General features: G+C 39.1%; 3 protein-coding genes across 3 annotated transcripts in view; all 3 read right to left on the minus strand.

The window, feature by feature from the left end:
• Positions 1 to 6,349: 6,349 nt before the first annotated feature.
• Positions 6,350 to 8,105, minus strand: LOC101311195 (zinc finger CCCH domain-containing protein 15-like). The gene is made up of 3 exons (XM_004300903.1): positions 7,338 to 8,105; positions 7,132 to 7,206; positions 6,350 to 6,715 (listed from the first exon to the last, which is right to left on the minus strand). The coding sequence occupies exons 1-3, from the start codon at positions 8,103 to 8,105 to the stop codon at positions 6,389 to 6,391; spliced, it is 1,170 nt and encodes a 389-aa protein (XP_004300951.1). The 3' UTR covers positions 6,350 to 6,388.
• Positions 8,106 to 10,765: 2,660 nt separating this feature from the next.
• Positions 10,766 to 12,862, minus strand: LOC101311483 (zinc finger protein CONSTANS-LIKE 12-like). Its single transcript, XM_004300904.1, has 3 exons — positions 12,372 to 12,862; positions 11,113 to 11,474; positions 10,766 to 10,980 (listed from the first exon to the last, which is right to left on the minus strand). Exons 1-3 carry the CDS (start codon positions 12,828 to 12,830, stop codon positions 10,896 to 10,898), a joined length of 906 nt encoding a protein of 301 aa, XP_004300952.1. The 5' UTR covers positions 12,831 to 12,862; the 3' UTR covers positions 10,766 to 10,895.
• Positions 12,863 to 13,731: 869 nt separating this feature from the next.
• The window catches only part of LOC101311767 (putative zinc finger protein At1g68190-like), a 2,675-nt gene continuing 217 nt past the window's right edge, over positions 13,732 to 16,189 (minus strand). Inside the window, exons 2-6 of the mRNA XM_004300905.1 lie at positions 15,390 to 15,921; positions 14,965 to 15,318; positions 14,297 to 14,524; positions 13,919 to 14,187; positions 13,732 to 13,822 (exon numbers count right to left, since the gene is read on the minus strand). Coding sequence (XP_004300953.1) covers positions 13,732 to 13,822; positions 13,919 to 14,187; positions 14,297 to 14,524; positions 14,965 to 15,318; positions 15,390 to 15,863 — 1,416 coding nt within the window. The 5' untranslated portion in view covers positions 15,864 to 15,921. The remainder of the gene's footprint in view (positions 13,823 to 13,918; positions 14,188 to 14,296; positions 14,525 to 14,964; positions 15,319 to 15,389; positions 15,922 to 16,189) is intronic.

Here is a 16,189-nt window from a genome sequence, read left to right on the forward strand (position 1 = left end):
ATCTCTCTCTCTCTCTCTCTCTCTCTCTCTCTCTCTCTCTCTCTCTCTCTCTCTCTCTAGGGTTTGAATTGAAACAGTGCTCCCATCTCTACCCGAAGTTGGTGAAATGTCTCAGTCGGCACTGGGAGTGGGTGTTCACTCGTCTATCTTTTCCGATCAGAAGCTGGTAACAGCTAGCTAGCCTTCTGATATTGATCATCTACGGCTCATGATTCGACACCTCCTCAGTTGGTTATCTATTATTGCTGATTGATGACAGGTTTATCTGTTCAAAGTTGACATTTTTAGAATTCTCATGTCATTGTTCTAGAAATGAGCTGCACAAATAGTCATCACCCTTGCGTCATTTTCACATCAAGCTTAATGTGGAAGATCCGAGTTCCTTGATTGGTGATTTATTTAGGTGCTTTATGAAAAAAATCTTAGGCTGAATCTTTTTGTATGTGGAAGAACCGAAAAACATACGTACGCCGACTTATAAATAAATGAGGATATTTATTCGCTCTTTAATGTGCGACTCATTTTGATGTGAATTTTCTTCTTATATGATTTGAACAAGATTACAAAACTATGAATGATAAGTGGAGTCATGTCTCATTAAACTAAACATGCGGAAGTAGTTTCAAAATATGTCAATGCATGCACGCTCGATTATTCACCTAGTATATGAGTATAACAAAATTGCATTTGAGATATATAATGCAAATTAAACAATCAACCCATGCCACATGAAGTTACCAAGGTACGAGGCGAGTGTGATGAAGGAAATTGAGAACAAGTGTAGAGTCCACTTCCAACCATACTAGTTTTCAGGCTCGAACCAAAATTAACAACTCATTTCTTACTTTGTTAAGAATCACTATGACCTAAATTCTTGATTCACTAGCTATTGAGATTGTACTCTTCTTTTCTCCCGCAATTCCCTCATCTCATGGGATCTGAATTCATGACGTCCCATTCCTTGTTCAAGTCGATCGGGGGATCCCTTGTTAAAGCAAAACCCTAGAAAGGGGTAAAAAGAGTGAGAGACGGTCAAGGATTGGATACTTGAAGGCCATGTGTCCCATGAGTGTCCAGTGACGGGCGGACAAGAAGCGGCGCGTGAGGGCCTCGACAACTTTGAGTCGTTTTGAGCCGTATACGGCGCCCCATTGGACCAGAAAGTACGTACAACCGAGTAAGCACGCACGCCTCCGCATTGGATCCCTCGTATATTTCCTCTCCTAGATTAAAGCATGCATGCATTTTCCAAAGGATAACACACTCACTTTGCTCACTTAACAATTACTTTTTCTTCATCTTTTACTGTGTGTAGATGTTAATGGGGTACAGAAATTTTATCTTCCATTTCCAGGGACGACGTCGACCCCTTTTCGAAAATGATTGTTCTGGATCTGCAGGACCCCTCTTGTTATTCCCTTTTCTTGTCTTGGAGCGACTTGTTGTCTTGGTATGGCATTATCACCCATACTTTTCCAAGGGTATGGTGCCCTTAATTTTCTTGTCTTAGAGCAGCTGATCACGGCGGTGTCCGGCCGAGTCTTGCTCGTGGAGTGCAGCTGTACTCCGCCGGAGAGAGATATGAAGAGAAGACGGCCAAAGAGCAGCTCTGGCCTGTTTTAGTTTTAGTCCTTTAGGTTTTTTTGTTCTTTTAAAGGTGGGCGAACAACCTGCTTAGGCCCAACCAAAGTGGGTTCCGTCTAGCTATAGCGCAACTCCACCGAGCTCACGCAAGGCCCAGTTCACCTTTGCATTTTAGATTTTTTGTATTTTTTAAAGGTGAGCCAATAATCTGCCTAGGCCCAATCAAAGTGGGTACCGCCTAGACATAGAAAGACTCCGCTTAGCCGCGTAAGGCTTAGTCCGGTTTTTTTGAGAAATTTTGATAAATAACCACATTTTGGTTTATAAATTGATTTTTAACCATGTTTTCACAAATCATTGAAAATAACCATATGAATAAACTAGAAGTCTAAATTGCCCTTACATAAATTTCTTCAACTCATTTATTTTTTTATCTTTATCAATTTTCACAATTGCGCAAGCTGCTCTACACCGCACCAAAAGTCTAATCCCCAAACTCCCACATATTGTTGTTTTTATTATATGTCTCATCGTTCGATGCCCTAATTTATGCTCTGCTTCTCTAGACTGTTGTGTATGATCTTGGAAGTATAAAATTTGGTAAACATGATCCAAACAATCAGAGAAATATACTATAATTTGAGCCAATGCCCTTGAGAGACAACCCAGTAATTACGTTGTAGAAAACTAATACCAACTAAACTTGTTAAGACTTAAGAATGTCATATGGAACTAAAATATTGGGCTCCTTGACTTGCTTCTCAACAGCTCCCAAGAATCTCAAAGCTCCCATGTGGCTAGGCTCTTCATCTTGTTCTAGACCTTCACTTGCTTCCTTCTCCGTATAGCAGCTTGTATAGCAGATAGTAAAATATTGATAATTTTTCTCTAACATACATTTGAGTTCAGTTCATTGAGTGAGATATCTATATTTTTCTCAAACAGACTTCTGATCACTATAGGCTAATTTGAGGGCATCTTAGATCAGCTCATTACTGCTATGGTATGATCTGAACTTGGACCTCTTCTCAAATATGTTCAAATGGTTTCAATTTTATTTTGGGTGCAAACCATTCAAATGCCCCAAGTGTATCAAGATTAGCGATACCAATTACCAAGTAAAGAAGGATTTGCCGCATGCCCTAAAATTACCAGAAGTTGATTTAGTAGAATTGCCTTATGAATCTCTGAGGTCTAAGTTTACTGTAAGGCAGCTCGAGTGAAGAAGGTCTTGGATAGCTAAATCCATGGCTATTCTCTGTTTTTTGTCAACTTCGGAGAGTGAGAGATCGATGACGGAATCTTAGTGAAGAAAACTGAGTTTATTTTATTTTATTTTTTGTAGTTTATGAAGTAAGAATAAAATAAGGGCATTTTTGAATTTTCCTCCCTTGTTATGGTTATTTTTCATTAGTTTATAAAAACATAGTTATAAATCAATTTAAATGGCTAAAAATGTTCATTCCTCAAAATTTCTCAATTTTTTGTTTAGAATAGTCCACCTTTCAAAGCGCTTCTAGTAAATTGTAGAAGGTTACGGTCGAATTTGTTGGAGGCTGTTTTACTCGACGACGTCTAGGTCCAGAGAGATTGCCAGTTTGCCGTCATCTCCTCTGGCGAGCTTTAGAAAAGGACATTTCTGTCCCAAATGGACTTCATTCTCATCGCCCTCCCTTGAGTGCGTTCATTGTTTCAATTTTCATCATGCATCTAAATCCAGACCAATATCCGAATCAGCGAAATAAGAGATAAAGCAAAAACCATAGTACACACACAAAGGAAGACGGATACTTGAGTAGAAAGTAGAAACTATACTATAGGCATGATTTGGAAAGAGATTATGAGCAGTCCAGGTCTTTTGTATTTGTATGGATGAAAACGTTTAATGGGTAAAAGAGAAGGGAAAGGGAGAAACTAGAGGAAATTGTAGAAATGGGAGATTGGGAGGCATTGGTAAGAAATGATTATGATCTCTGTAATTACAACAGAGAAATAGAGAGTTCCATTTCTTGCCAACTCTCCCATTCAACAACTCTACCCAATCCAGACTATCCTCCTCCAATGGAATGCAATCTACTCTGTATTAATCTCATCTTCATATACTGAACTGAGTCACAGAACAGTGTTGAGTTAGCCTAACCATGGTTAGCACACTAGTACTTGATCCTCAAGATTCAAACTTCTCACAAAAATCTTGACCAACTCAGAGAATTACTGTCAAAAGATAAGGTGATATTTATATCTTGTGTTGCGATGAAATACAATACTGATATTTACTTTCAAAGTACACAGTTCCTTAACTAACTTTCAACTTTCAAAGGATAATGAAGCAAGTGACTACAAGAAAGAAAACCTAGTTTTGAAGAATAGAGCATAAACAACAGATTTCTTCTCTATTAGGCTTGGCCAATTGTACTTTACTTCACCAAGAATTAGACCTAAACTATCAACCGTGCAGTGAATACAGTATTGACTATTGAATCCCTTACTTGATTGCTCTTCTCTCTTGTGGCAATCGAAATTGTTGTAACACGCTAATCTTGTGTCTTAGAAATGCAACCGGGTTTCATATCAGATAGAATTTCTGACTCTGGAAAAAAAAAAAAAAAAAAAAAAACTAACTGCAACACACTCTCAATTTGATTCCAGAATGAATATGAAAAAGTGATTGGAATCCAATGTTGGGAAAATCTTTAGAAATAGAAGAATAATATCAAACATGTCATCCACAAGGCCACAATAGATTTACTACTATGTTAAGGTGTCAAAGATATCATTTCAGTTAAACCAAGCATCTCTTGTCAAAAAAGATATTAGCTATGTTAGCTATGTTCATATAAGTTTACAGTTTCCTCTACACACTTTATGCCACTCGAAACTAAATGATATAAGTTCATTATTTCCGTAACCCTTCTTTGACATTCCAAAACAAAATATCTGAAAATCGAAACAAAGTTTTTGATAAAATTATAATCATTGAGACCTTCTCAAAAAAAAAAAAAAAATTAAAAATCATTGAGATGCATAACTAATTTCAACCATTCACTGCAGTACTCAATTACTTGCTCAAATTCTCATTCTGGCATCATTGCATGTATCTGAAACGAATCAAACACAATGCCACCAACATCTCTTCAGAAATTACATACATGCATGGATATACTAACGGATCAAGTGATCAACTAAAGTAGCAATTACCTTAATAGCTAATTACTCATTTGTATTTTGCACACAACGGAGAAGCTAGGTGAAAATATTTGATGCAGTCTTGGAACCTTTCAAAATATTGAAAGGACCACAGAACCTTGGTCAGAGAGCCATAACTTGAATTGAAATTTATCACCTACTATTTTGCCTTGAATTCTAACAAACTCTGGGGTTATGAAGAAAATAGATCAGTCTTGTCATAAGAGAATAGATCAGTCTTGTCATAAGAGTTCACACATAAAAGTGTTTTTCTTTCTATCCAAGTTCATCCACCGTTTCAGATAACATTTACTCTACCTACCACCTAGTCTCCATTTTTTACACCAAATCTCTATATTATCAAGTTTGGTTCGAAAGTTATCCCAATGAGTTCCTCTCAGAATCTCTGGCTTCTATTCACTTGAGTGGTGCACATAAAAGATTTACCCAAAAGGGTAGGTAAGTGAAGCTATAATCCCAGGCAAGTAAACAAAGGAGTGGACAGCTGTTATGTATGTATCAATAATCAAGCTTATTTCAGAGACAAGAATTAGATGTTGGAACAAAGCTCATCTCATAAATTTAATAACAAGCAGAACATTTGCAGATGATAAATAGATCAAGAGACGAAGAATCTACCTGACTTGCCACTTTGCCAGAAGCAGACTTGCAGAAAAGAAGAAGAAGGAAAGGGAGGAACCAAAGGATCTCATGGGGAATAGGTGGAATAGGGAAGAGAAACTGTTCAGGGAAAGAACAAGTCTTTGATCTCTATCCTACCCACCTATACCCCAAAACTTCCTTGGGATCTATCTACCTTTCCCATTTCTCTCAATAATTTGTTTCACAAGAAGAGCAGAGTTAACACAAGATCAGGGCAAGAATGAGGAAACTAAGCGGAGGAAATCAATGGATCTGGTGTTATAGGTAAGAGAGAGTGTTCATCCAGATCCATAAAGATGAGGAATCTCATCTCTCACCTACCAACCAGCAACCAACTCCTCTCACCCTTTCTCTCATATCCTCTCCCCATATATAGGTTTATTGGGTTCATTTGGGCCAGTTAGGGGCATTATGTTTGGATTTGGTTTATTGGGGGCCCGACCCAATACGTACCCTTTACCCTGCAAACTCCTCTACTCTTCATATATAGCCATATAGGTCACACACAATACACAGAAGGGCATTCAGGGGCTAAGACCAAACACAAAAGCACATCAGAAGTAACTGAAACCAAAATGAGAGTGAGATGAATAGTTTTGAATAACAAGTCCAAACAGAAAACATATTAACATTGTTCAGCCAAAGAGAGTTTCTTCTTGGTTGGTAGTTTGGTTTGACATCACCAGACATCACCAGACATCACCATCTACCTATGAAAACCATCACATACAATAGAAGCAAGAGAGCCTCTCTATTTCTGGGAACCTCATCTCTTCTCCATCTTCTGCACTTTTTCCGCATACTAATTATTTCTTACTATGCCATGTATTTCCATATTTATACTAACCCACATATAACGAGGCATTATATACTGAGGGCATTGAACATAAGCATCACTACTGTACTCAACCCCAGCTCTCTCCCTCTCTTATTATTTACTGTCTTCCATCATATTTTACCTGATTGGCCTGTTGAGCTTATTGTTGCCACCAGCAAGCTGCTTCTCCTCCTCAGTGAGTGCATGGCGAAAATGGCAGCGGTGGCCATATGGACAGACATCACCGGCTAGCACCATTCTGCAAACTTCAGTTTTGTAGCGTGGGTGGCGAATCACCGGGCGCAGCTCCTTCACGCCGTGAGCATATTGGCAGTGGTCTTTGTAGGGGCAGTCACCAGTCTCCTGCCATTTGTTGCAGAGTTCAGTCTTGAACATTCCCTGGTTGAACACCTCCAGTTCAAGTGGCACCTCCTCTTTCTTCCCTCCTTGAACATACACCTTTTGCTGCACCAAACACACTAATCAGAAGGAGCTCCAATGTTACAGAAAGAATCATCACACATCTCAGTTTGGCATTTTTCACAAATCAACAATTTATTAGAAGAGGCATGTTCTAAGAATATATTTACAGGTAGTATCATCACCAATCTCATTTTGGCATTTTCACAAACAGCTAATGTGCATTGCTTATATACAGTCTCAATGTACTCTAGTAAACCAACTGTTCCACCCATTACAATGAATCAAAGCTCATAACAATTGCAAGCCAATTTTCCCCCAATTTTAAACACAAAGGAGTCCATCATCAAAAGTAATCAAACATAGAAAGAGCAGGCACTAAACAAAATTGATAATCAAATTTATGATTCAAAGCTAATGCTTGCAGTGAGTGAAACTAAATACGATTCCCAAAAGTAAACCTGAACACAGAGGAGAGCAATATAGGACTCCCTGTGCAATTGATTCCTGTATCTTCTGAGAAAGGAAACATTTTTCTACCAATTTCACCCCAAACAGTAAAACTCTCACTCTAACAGTAAGAACTCCAATTAAAATCCAAACCAAAGCGCAATATAATTAAAATTACCAAGAATAACATGTAAAAAGTAAAATAGCATAGACTTACTGAAGCACTGACTGGTTTGGCGGTTCGAGATCTGGCAGCGATTCGAGTCCGAGCGGCGGCTTTGGTAGCAGCGCTCAGCGGAGGAAGCTTCACATAGCCGCTGGACCTCACCGATATGCTCTTCGGCAGCGCAATCCTCTCCACATTAACATTCTCGGCCTCTTCGTTGTCCATGACGTCACTCGTCGGACTGTAATCGCTCAAATCCTCTTCCTCGTGAGTCGACGACTTGCCGTCAATCGACAGGCCACGAATCCCGTTGACGATCCCAAACGGCGACCTCGGCTGGCTCGCCGCAGAGCTTGAAGAAGCTTCGATCTCTTTCTGGATGGAGGCGTGGATGAGGAGATTGAGTTGCTTGTTGAGCTCGACGTTGACGTTGCGGAGGTGGCTGTTCTCGCGACGGAGAGCGTCGGCTTCCTCCGCCGCCTCGTGGAGGCGCTTCAGGCAGAGGCTGTGGCGGTTGACCATCTCCTGGCGGTTCTGGACCAGCAGAGACTGGTAGAGTTTGTTGCGGTAGGCCTGCGACGTGTCGGAGTCTGATTGGACGCCGTAAAGTCCGACTCCGACGGAAGAAGACTGCGACGGTTTCGGACCGAAGATCGAGGAGGAGTAAGCACCGCCGTAATTGTAACCACCGCCGTAAGGCTGAGGCTGCGGTGATGACATAGCGGAGGTTCCGATGCGAGCTGAGGCGGTGGCGTATGCGACGTCGTTTTGCATTCTCGGTTTCAGTTCCACTGTAAACACGAACAAATTTCCGATCATTTCAGCACTAATCTTTCCTCGAAATCACAAAATTATACAATCAAGAACAGTGAATCACAGTTTTCTTGCAGTTTTGATTCGATTTTCCTCTCTAATTAGGTTCTTGAATTTTACAGAGTACCGATCCTAAATCCTAAAATCCTTATCTTCAAGAAACAATTTCGCTACAGCTCTAAGCCGCAGAATCGGATCAAACTCGTTAAATTCAACATTCCGATCAAGAAAATAAAGAGATTCATGTATGGAGGAACACAGATTTCACATACTGAGAAGCAGATCTAGGATTTGAACAAACAAAATTGAGCGAAGAATTAAAGCGGAGAGAAAAAGGAATTGGTTACCTTCAGAAGCATTGAAGTCGTAGCGTGACATAGCAAAGCTTCTCTCTCCGATCTGAGAGAAAGAGAGTGGAGGAATGGAGGTGGAGACTAGCTTTTATAGGTGTGAGGAGGAAGGGGGAGAAAGATTTGGAGGGAAAAAGAAGAAGCAGGGGCGCATCCAAAACCGTCCTCTAACTGAATGCCAGCTCAGCTCTCGAGGCTAATTTTACATAGAATACCCTCGGTGCTTTATCAGTTTGTTTGGATTGTGCTCGGGTCTTTCGTCATTTCGAAGCGTTGAGTCTGTTAGGACAAAGGTCAGGTAGCTCTGTTAGGACAAAGCGTTGAGTCTGGGGATAATTTGAACCGTTGGATTTCCACGTGTTGCTCATCTACAGCGTATGCCACCAGTTGACTGTGAGTAATGTTGAGCTCCAACAAACATACCACCTCTGCTTTTAACTTGCTCTTTTTCCTCCGTGTGACCACCTTCACGTGGTTGGAGTGGCAACTGACTTCCACGCGCCACTTTGCACGAGTTGTTACGGTAGTAACTAATAAATAGAATTAAAGTAAATAACCTACCAACAAATCCGGTGTAGCACATGCTTGGAAAATGAAATTATTTCTTCCAGGTTCGAATCCTGGCACCGGAAATTTTATTTTACTAAAAACTCGTTTTATATAACTAGGTTAGATGTCTTACATAAGTAAGAAACAGAAAATATTGAACCTATACCTATGTAGTAAAAGACTAATAAGACACTGGTACACTCACAATAAAGTAAGCCCTACTAAGTACTAACTACTCGCTCCTTATGCATTTATGCATTTAGTCTCCTACCTCTGCCTAGCACGCAATTATGGTATAGATGGATCTAGTTGTTAACATAAGGCTCATATAGTAGACAAATACTCATTAGCATCTATCTGAAAACAGAAATTAAAAAGGAGGCCCTAAAACTCAGCGCAGGCCCAGTCACCCAGTCTTCCACCGCTGTCTTTGAGCCGTCTGGAGGCTGGCCTCCCCAAACGTCCATCTCCATCTCCGTCACCTTCAAGCCCCCTGCAAGAGAGATGTTATTCAATCAACTTAGTCTCAATTACTCTCGTATTTTGAATAGTCTCATCACTCACGATATAGTGTATAACGATGTTATTTTGTATAATAAAAGATATTGAGCGGGCTATCTTGACACTAAATTTTATTCAACTATGGAATCTAATTTTGTTGCATTGACAATAAGCTAAATCTGATATGCAAACGCCTTTTTGTTTTTTGTTTTTGGTAATGAAACACCTTTTTGTTTCATTTGTAGTGTTTTTTTTTTAGTAGAGAAAAATATATTGCTAAAATAATGGCCAGAAAACACGTTACATCATATGTCGGGCTCTATACAATCTGTCGATAGAGACCTACACCTACAAGCACCATGACTGACACTCTCATTGATAAATAGCCTCAAGCATAGGAACAAAAACCATAACACCTAATTTCCGGACAAGAGTAAAAGTATCCCTCCATAGTTTTAATACTGAAAAGCTGAATAAATTTTTAGACCGGCCATCTTAATCGTCCAATGGCCTTTTTACTTTTTAATGTTTGTTATTATTCTTGTTATAGTTCTTTAAGAACAACTTTGACAAGTTGAGGGGGATATATTAGACAGGTTAGGTTGTAAGAAGTGATGATCGAGTTGCAGTTAGCTCTACATTGTTGCTTAGTTTGGAAACATATATGTTGAGAGCAGTTTAGTACAAGAAGAATTGTGAAGGAAGTGAAGAGCCATCATTTTCGGTTGGTTTTAGAGGGAGTTTTGCTTCTTTATCACAACTATAACTACCTCTTTTTGTCCGAATATATAGCTCTTCCATCAAAATCTAATATCATCTGCATGTTTGGTGAATCATCACATAAAGAATTAAGCTATATAACCGGCCAAACTAGTGATTCGATGAGATCACTCGACGGCTTATGCGTGAAACTATAGAAGAAGCACTACATGAGAAAATACACACTATCATTCTTTTGCACGTTTTACTATCTTTGTTCAAGTTTATGTTAGGAAACAATGAGAGTCTAACAAAAAAAAGACCAAATTTACTCAATCTAAACTCAACAAGAAACATTTGAGCTTTGCATAATCATTATTTAACCTGAGTCGTGATTCCTCAGTCATCACCAATATTTTTTCTGTCTCGTTTAATACAATGCATACAATAGTAAATAAGTAAATTTAGTTTCTAATTATCAAATTTATGCTATTAAATCAGTAACAGTTTCATTCGCTGAATCAAACATAACTAAAAAAGTGTGATCGGTCTTTATTATGTACCACACATAGTTAGTTAAATTTGATACAAAAAGAGAAAATCACGCTGTTACCTACTCCTACACGGAAGAATGTGTAGTGTTAGTTTTAACTAAACGCATGAGAGCTTAAGCTTCAGTGAGTTGATGCCCTGCTTCTTAATTTCTCGCAAATCGACCTCTCACCCGTTTACGTGAATCCGCTATGGCTTTCTTCCTTTGATATCGAATTTTCCTTTCGTACCTAAAAAATAGAAACCAGACTAATTAGCATGTATATAAAAAAAAATTAACAAAGAAGTGACTACACCTTATAATAACTAGCTAGTGTATTTGAGAGGTTTAGAAGACGTGACTTAATTGTTGTAGTACTTACACACGAGAATGCTTCTTCTGCTTGTACCTCATCATGGCATTTGCTCTGGCGTCAAAAACTTGTTCACCCTTGACACCTTGTGAAACCATACTACTACTGCTGAATGTATTGCAGGATACCGACGACGGCAATGAACATGAAGATCCATTGGCGGGAAGAGATGAACTTTCCGTCCGACCGTCCTTGGAGGCTGCAGCCGTATCTAGATTGGGATCATCAAGTAGCTGCTGAGTTTTCACAATAAGATCTTGATCATCTTCGTCTCCAATTAGTTCTTCCAAGTTCAGGAATGCTAGGTATTCATCATCAGGTATATGTGGATCATCATCAGAAACCCTAAGCTGGTCTTGCATCTTGTCAGACTGCAGCTACATAATCGGTCATTACTGGTTAGTATTGACAAAAGGAAAAGGATATAACAAGTAACCAAGTATATGATCACTAGCTCCATATGTCATAGCGTCCCTTACAAACTCTATGTCGCTGTCGACGTGAAGTGTGAACGATGGCGGGCACTGAGATTGACAATATCATGAGGCAAAAATGGAACCAAGAAGAATTGGATGGAATATGGCAACCCAACAAATATATGAACTAACACACTAGATATACAGTAACGCATTTTCATCCAAAACCTGCAACCAAACCCAAAATAGAAAAATCTGTAACTAGCAAGAAGATTTGAACAACGTATACTCAATTTTTTCTTGTTTTTGTTTTTCTCAATTGCAGCAAGAAGATCATGTTTAAAGTTCAAATGAATAACAATATATGACAAATTATAGCAATTTAGATCCCCTTGTTACCCAAAAGGTTTTGTTTTTGTTACTATATATATTGACAATTAGCGTACATGTGAGTGATGTCATCCCTTTGCTACCTTACCACAAAATGATGATCACGCATATAACTCATTTTGGATAGTGAAATTATAAGGGTGAAAGTGAGGTGGAATTGATTGATTTAGCTAAAAAATGATGCGTTCAAATACAAAATGAAATTTACATTAAAGGGTAATTGAGCATGATCTTCTTGATTAGTCAGCGACCAGATGAACATGGTCGTCGATTTACTTACATGGAGAACAAATACTCTCCTTCATCTCACCCTGTTCATTTTATATGATGTAATTAGATTTAAATCCGACACTTTTCACCGACAAAAACACAATAGACAGACTAATAGTACAGCAATGTCAGCAAATAATTTGAATAAAAAAAACTAGTGCCCAACTTTTAGGAGGATCTGATCAAAATTACCTGGCTAGTTTTATTGCTGCACAGTCCAAGAGGAACAGTCGACTGAGTCCTTTGCAAGTCGAGAATCTGGCCCAATATATCCAAGCTCCCCACATGACTTGCACTACTAATGTGATCATGATTCATTTGCAAACCCCAAATTGCTGCGAAGTCCTCGGCAGCCGGGCAACCCGTGTAACTGTAACTGCTACTTGAAAGTCTTTGATGCACCGGGGACGTCGTCACAAGGTGGCTCCGGTCACATAAATGGCACATAAGCCCGCCGCCGCCGTGATCCAGACACCCATCATAAGCTGAGAGGTGGTTGCATGAGTCGCATAAGATGGTGCGGGGATGACGGTTCACTACTTGGTTAGCTGAATGAAGTTCTGAATCGCAAGACAGGCAGAGATGTGCTACGTCGGCTTTACAGTGTACCGCTGCGCTTGACGTCGAGCAGAAGTCACAAATTCTAGCCATGGATGAGTCTCAGCCTGATCTTTCTGTTTGTGCTTGATTTGAAGGAGCCTCAATTTTCTATGTTGGTTGGTTTTAGAACCTTTAACATGTTGGTTCTAACTCAGACAAGCTATATAAACCACGTAAATAAAGCACAAACAGTCCTAGGTCTTATGCACTTTTCTGCCTAAAACTCGAGATGGAATTGGGCATGAGATTTGTTAGCCTTCTATGTCAATAGTGAGCGAGGGTTAGGCATTCCGGTATGGGAGTTAGGCCGGAGTGTGGGAGTTTCTCGGCCACGAACTTCATTCACTATACAAACAACCGTATAACTGTACATGAAACTATGGTACATTTAGCATTGGTTTTCTTATTCGTTATGATCATATGTATGATACTAAAGTGCTAGTTGCTTCGCTAAAAGCAACTCTCTTGTTGCCGAAAAAAGAAACGTACACTTGATCAACATAAATTGATTACTCCTACATATGATGTCTCGAAGATGGATCAACATGACTTGGACAGGGAACAACCTTCCTTGTCTTAGTTGCCGGAGAGAAGTTAGAAAGGACATTCTTACCTAACTAGACCTAGCTGAACCACCCATGTTCATGTTCATGTTCATGTTCATGCTTTCGAATCCGATCGAACTACACATACATGAACCTAACAATCCTGGAAATGTTTCACAACCGTCCCAAAAGAGCTTTCATTTCATAATTGCATATTTTCATGAATACAACGAAAAATTTACTGTTAAGAGCAAGTAACTGAGCAACTATTGTAAGAGAAAAGTTCAAGCATGCTTTGATGACTGTAAATTTTAAACCAGATTGCACCTTCACTGTAAATGTACGCACAGACAAAGATAGCTTAAGTTCGATCAGTAACTTCTTGTCACATCAATGGTGTATGAATCCTATTCTTCTGTCTTAACAATGCGGCCTCTTCCCCGCCTATGTACATCAACTGTAGCTTTTCGTGGTGAATATGGAAATTTCTTCTCAGTTCTGAATATAACAATGAACATGTAAAACTTAATATGTCACACTTTGATGTGAGAAATTGCATGTGAGAGCTTTAGAATTATTGTACTTAGTACTTACAGTCGAGATTGCTTCTTCTCTTTGTACCTCATCAGTGAATTTGCTCTGACTTGCAGCTGTCCAGCATCCACATCAGGTGAAGTGCTTGAAGGTACTGTATCATGGCAATCTGCTTCGTTGTTAATGGTGAAGTTCCTTGACACAGAGAATGATAAAGTTGAAGAAGATGGTGGAATATCCATGCTTCCCGAGACGTTTTCAACTTTGTTACATGCTTTGTCAAAGTTTGCAGGCTGAGTAAGGTACATAGATGAAGCCACTGATGCATCCTTCAAAATAAATTATATAGGAGTAGATGAATATTTAGCACCTTACTATCATCTTATATAGAGGTGCTTGTTGATTCTATTATAGTAACACTAACATTTCAATCCATACCACCATTACTCTTGAATTGCAGTCGTCTGATTTATCGAGGGACATGTTCCTCTCTACTGAGGAATACGAGACATCTTTATCATCATGCAGCACTCTGGTAGGATCTTGATCACCACCAAATATTTCCTCAAAATTTCGGAATGTTAAATCAACATCAGGTATATTGAAATCATCACGACAAACAAGCTCTTCACAAACCCCAAGGTCTTGCATATTTTGAGACCACAGCTACAAAATCAGGACAGATGGTAAAACACAATGAAAAATTGGTTCTTTAAATAATGAATTGTTTAGAGGGTGTCCATTCTATAGTACATCTCCAACTTCCAGACCCCCTTTCTGTTGTCAAACAAGGAGGGGAGTACCAGTGTTGTTAAGAGTTAAGACAAAAGTAAGTTGATGATCTAATATTGCAGAAACATAGAAATTCTTGAAGTTATTTAATGAGCAGTCACTTATGAATGGTTGCAACAAAAGAACAAAAACAATGATTAGAGTTCCTTGATCGAGATATGGTATTTAATTTCACCTCCATATGGTGAGCATAAATTAGGAAATTTCTTCATCTCAGGAAACTTCTAAACAGTATGAACAGAATAATTTTAACAGATAACTGATGTAACATAACAAAAGTCCAGATGAATAACTTGCACTAGTATTGATCGAACCTGACTATTTTGGACCGGACTTCTGTACTGCCAAATGGAATCTGTCTGCAACGGAATTCCAATAGTTGAATTTGATGCTAAATGATCCGACTGAGAAAATGGAAATGGCAAAGGATCATCTTTCAGATTCTGAAGCGGACTCTCCTTTAGCTGAAAGTTAGTATCAGTAGTCTCACAACGTTGTAAATGCCGATCAAGGTTCTCATCAAAGCTCTTCCAAGTATTATGTGCTGAAGAAGATAGGTCACTTTGTGTTGAAGGGGTATTCCCTTCGGCTAGCTGCATCCTTTCCAAGTCAAGTATCTGATGCAGAATAAAACTAGTCTTCTTATGCTCTTCACCTTCACAAAATATCTGCAAAGATAAAACTCATAAAACACATGAATATCTCAACAGTGACAATTCATTCAACTATTTCTGGCTACCTTCTGTTTACTGGTCGATCCCATTTCAAACTGAGCACCACCTGAAAGACATTCAATTTGTGAGCAAGACTGCCCATGAATATCATAGTTTACCACACTCGAGTCACAAGAACCACAAGAAGTGGATAGAGTCTTGTTATCTATCCCATCTGATTGGAAACCCCACAATGCTGCAAAATCCTTGGCAGATGGGCAACCTGTGTAACTCTGGAGAGTGCGTTTATGATGATGTTGGGAAGATGATATGTGCTGGCTCCTGTCACAGTCATTGCACACAAACATTCTGTGATCCAAACACTGAACATAAGCAGGGCGGCCTTGGCAGGTTTCGCATAAGACAGTGTGCTGATGACGGTTGAAAACTGTGTTAGCCGAATGGATCTTTGCATCACAAGATAGGCAAAGATGTGCTGCATCAGCTTTACAGTACACAACCGGCCTTATTGCTCTGCAGAACTCACAACATTTCTCCATTTTCTCCAAAACTCGAAAAACCCTCACAAAGTGAAGCTTCACATTTGCAGTTTCTATACTGAAACACCAATTCTTATTAGTCCTAAAGATACAAAACAAACTACTACAGCAGAATGGTAGCCCTAACAATCACACACAAATTTCAAGTTCTACATCCATAACCATTTCTGAAGCCTTTTCTTTATGGGTTAGATCCGGAGACATGATCCAAATTTGTACTTGTGAATCTCAAATATGTTCTTATTTTTGAGGTTCAAATTTGCTGATCATGTGAAGTTGAATAAGAACATATTTGAGTTATTTTTTTTTTTTTTTTTTTTTTTTTT

Source organism: Fragaria vesca, linkage group LG5 (genome assembly GCF_000184155.1).
Source record: "Fragaria vesca subsp. vesca linkage group LG5, FraVesHawaii_1.0, whole genome shotgun sequence".
Taxonomy (NCBI): Eukaryota; Viridiplantae; Streptophyta; class Magnoliopsida; order Rosales; family Rosaceae; genus Fragaria; species Fragaria vesca.

What these genes read in the sequence shown, in the direction of transcription:
- LOC101311195 (XM_004300903.1), bottom strand. Translation starts at nt 8,105, where the DNA reads ATGATCGGAAATTTGTTCGTGTTTACAGTGGAACTGAAACCGAGAATG. An exon ending in CCAAACCAGTCAGTGCTTCA is followed by an intron (nt 7,207 to 7,337) that starts GTAAGTCTATGC and finishes TGAAATTGGTAG; the next exon opens with AAAAATGTTTCCTTTCTCAG. An exon ending in TTGCTCTCCTCTGTGTTCAG is followed by an intron (nt 6,716 to 7,131) that starts GTTTACTTTTGG and finishes TGTTTGGTGCAG; the next exon opens with CAAAAGGTGTATGTTCAAGG.
- LOC101311483 (XM_004300904.1), bottom strand. Translation starts at nt 12,830, where the DNA reads ATGGCTAGAATTTGTGACTTCTGCTCGACGTCAAGCGCAGCGGTACAC. An exon ending in GCAGCAATAAAACTAGCCAG is followed by an intron (nt 11,475 to 12,371) that starts GTAATTTTGATC and finishes ATGTAGCTGCAG; the next exon opens with TCTGACAAGATGCAAGACCA. An exon ending in CAGAAGAAGCATTCTCGTGT is followed by an intron (nt 10,981 to 11,112) that starts GTAAGTACTACA and finishes TCTATTTTTTAG; the next exon opens with GTACGAAAGGAAAATTCGAT.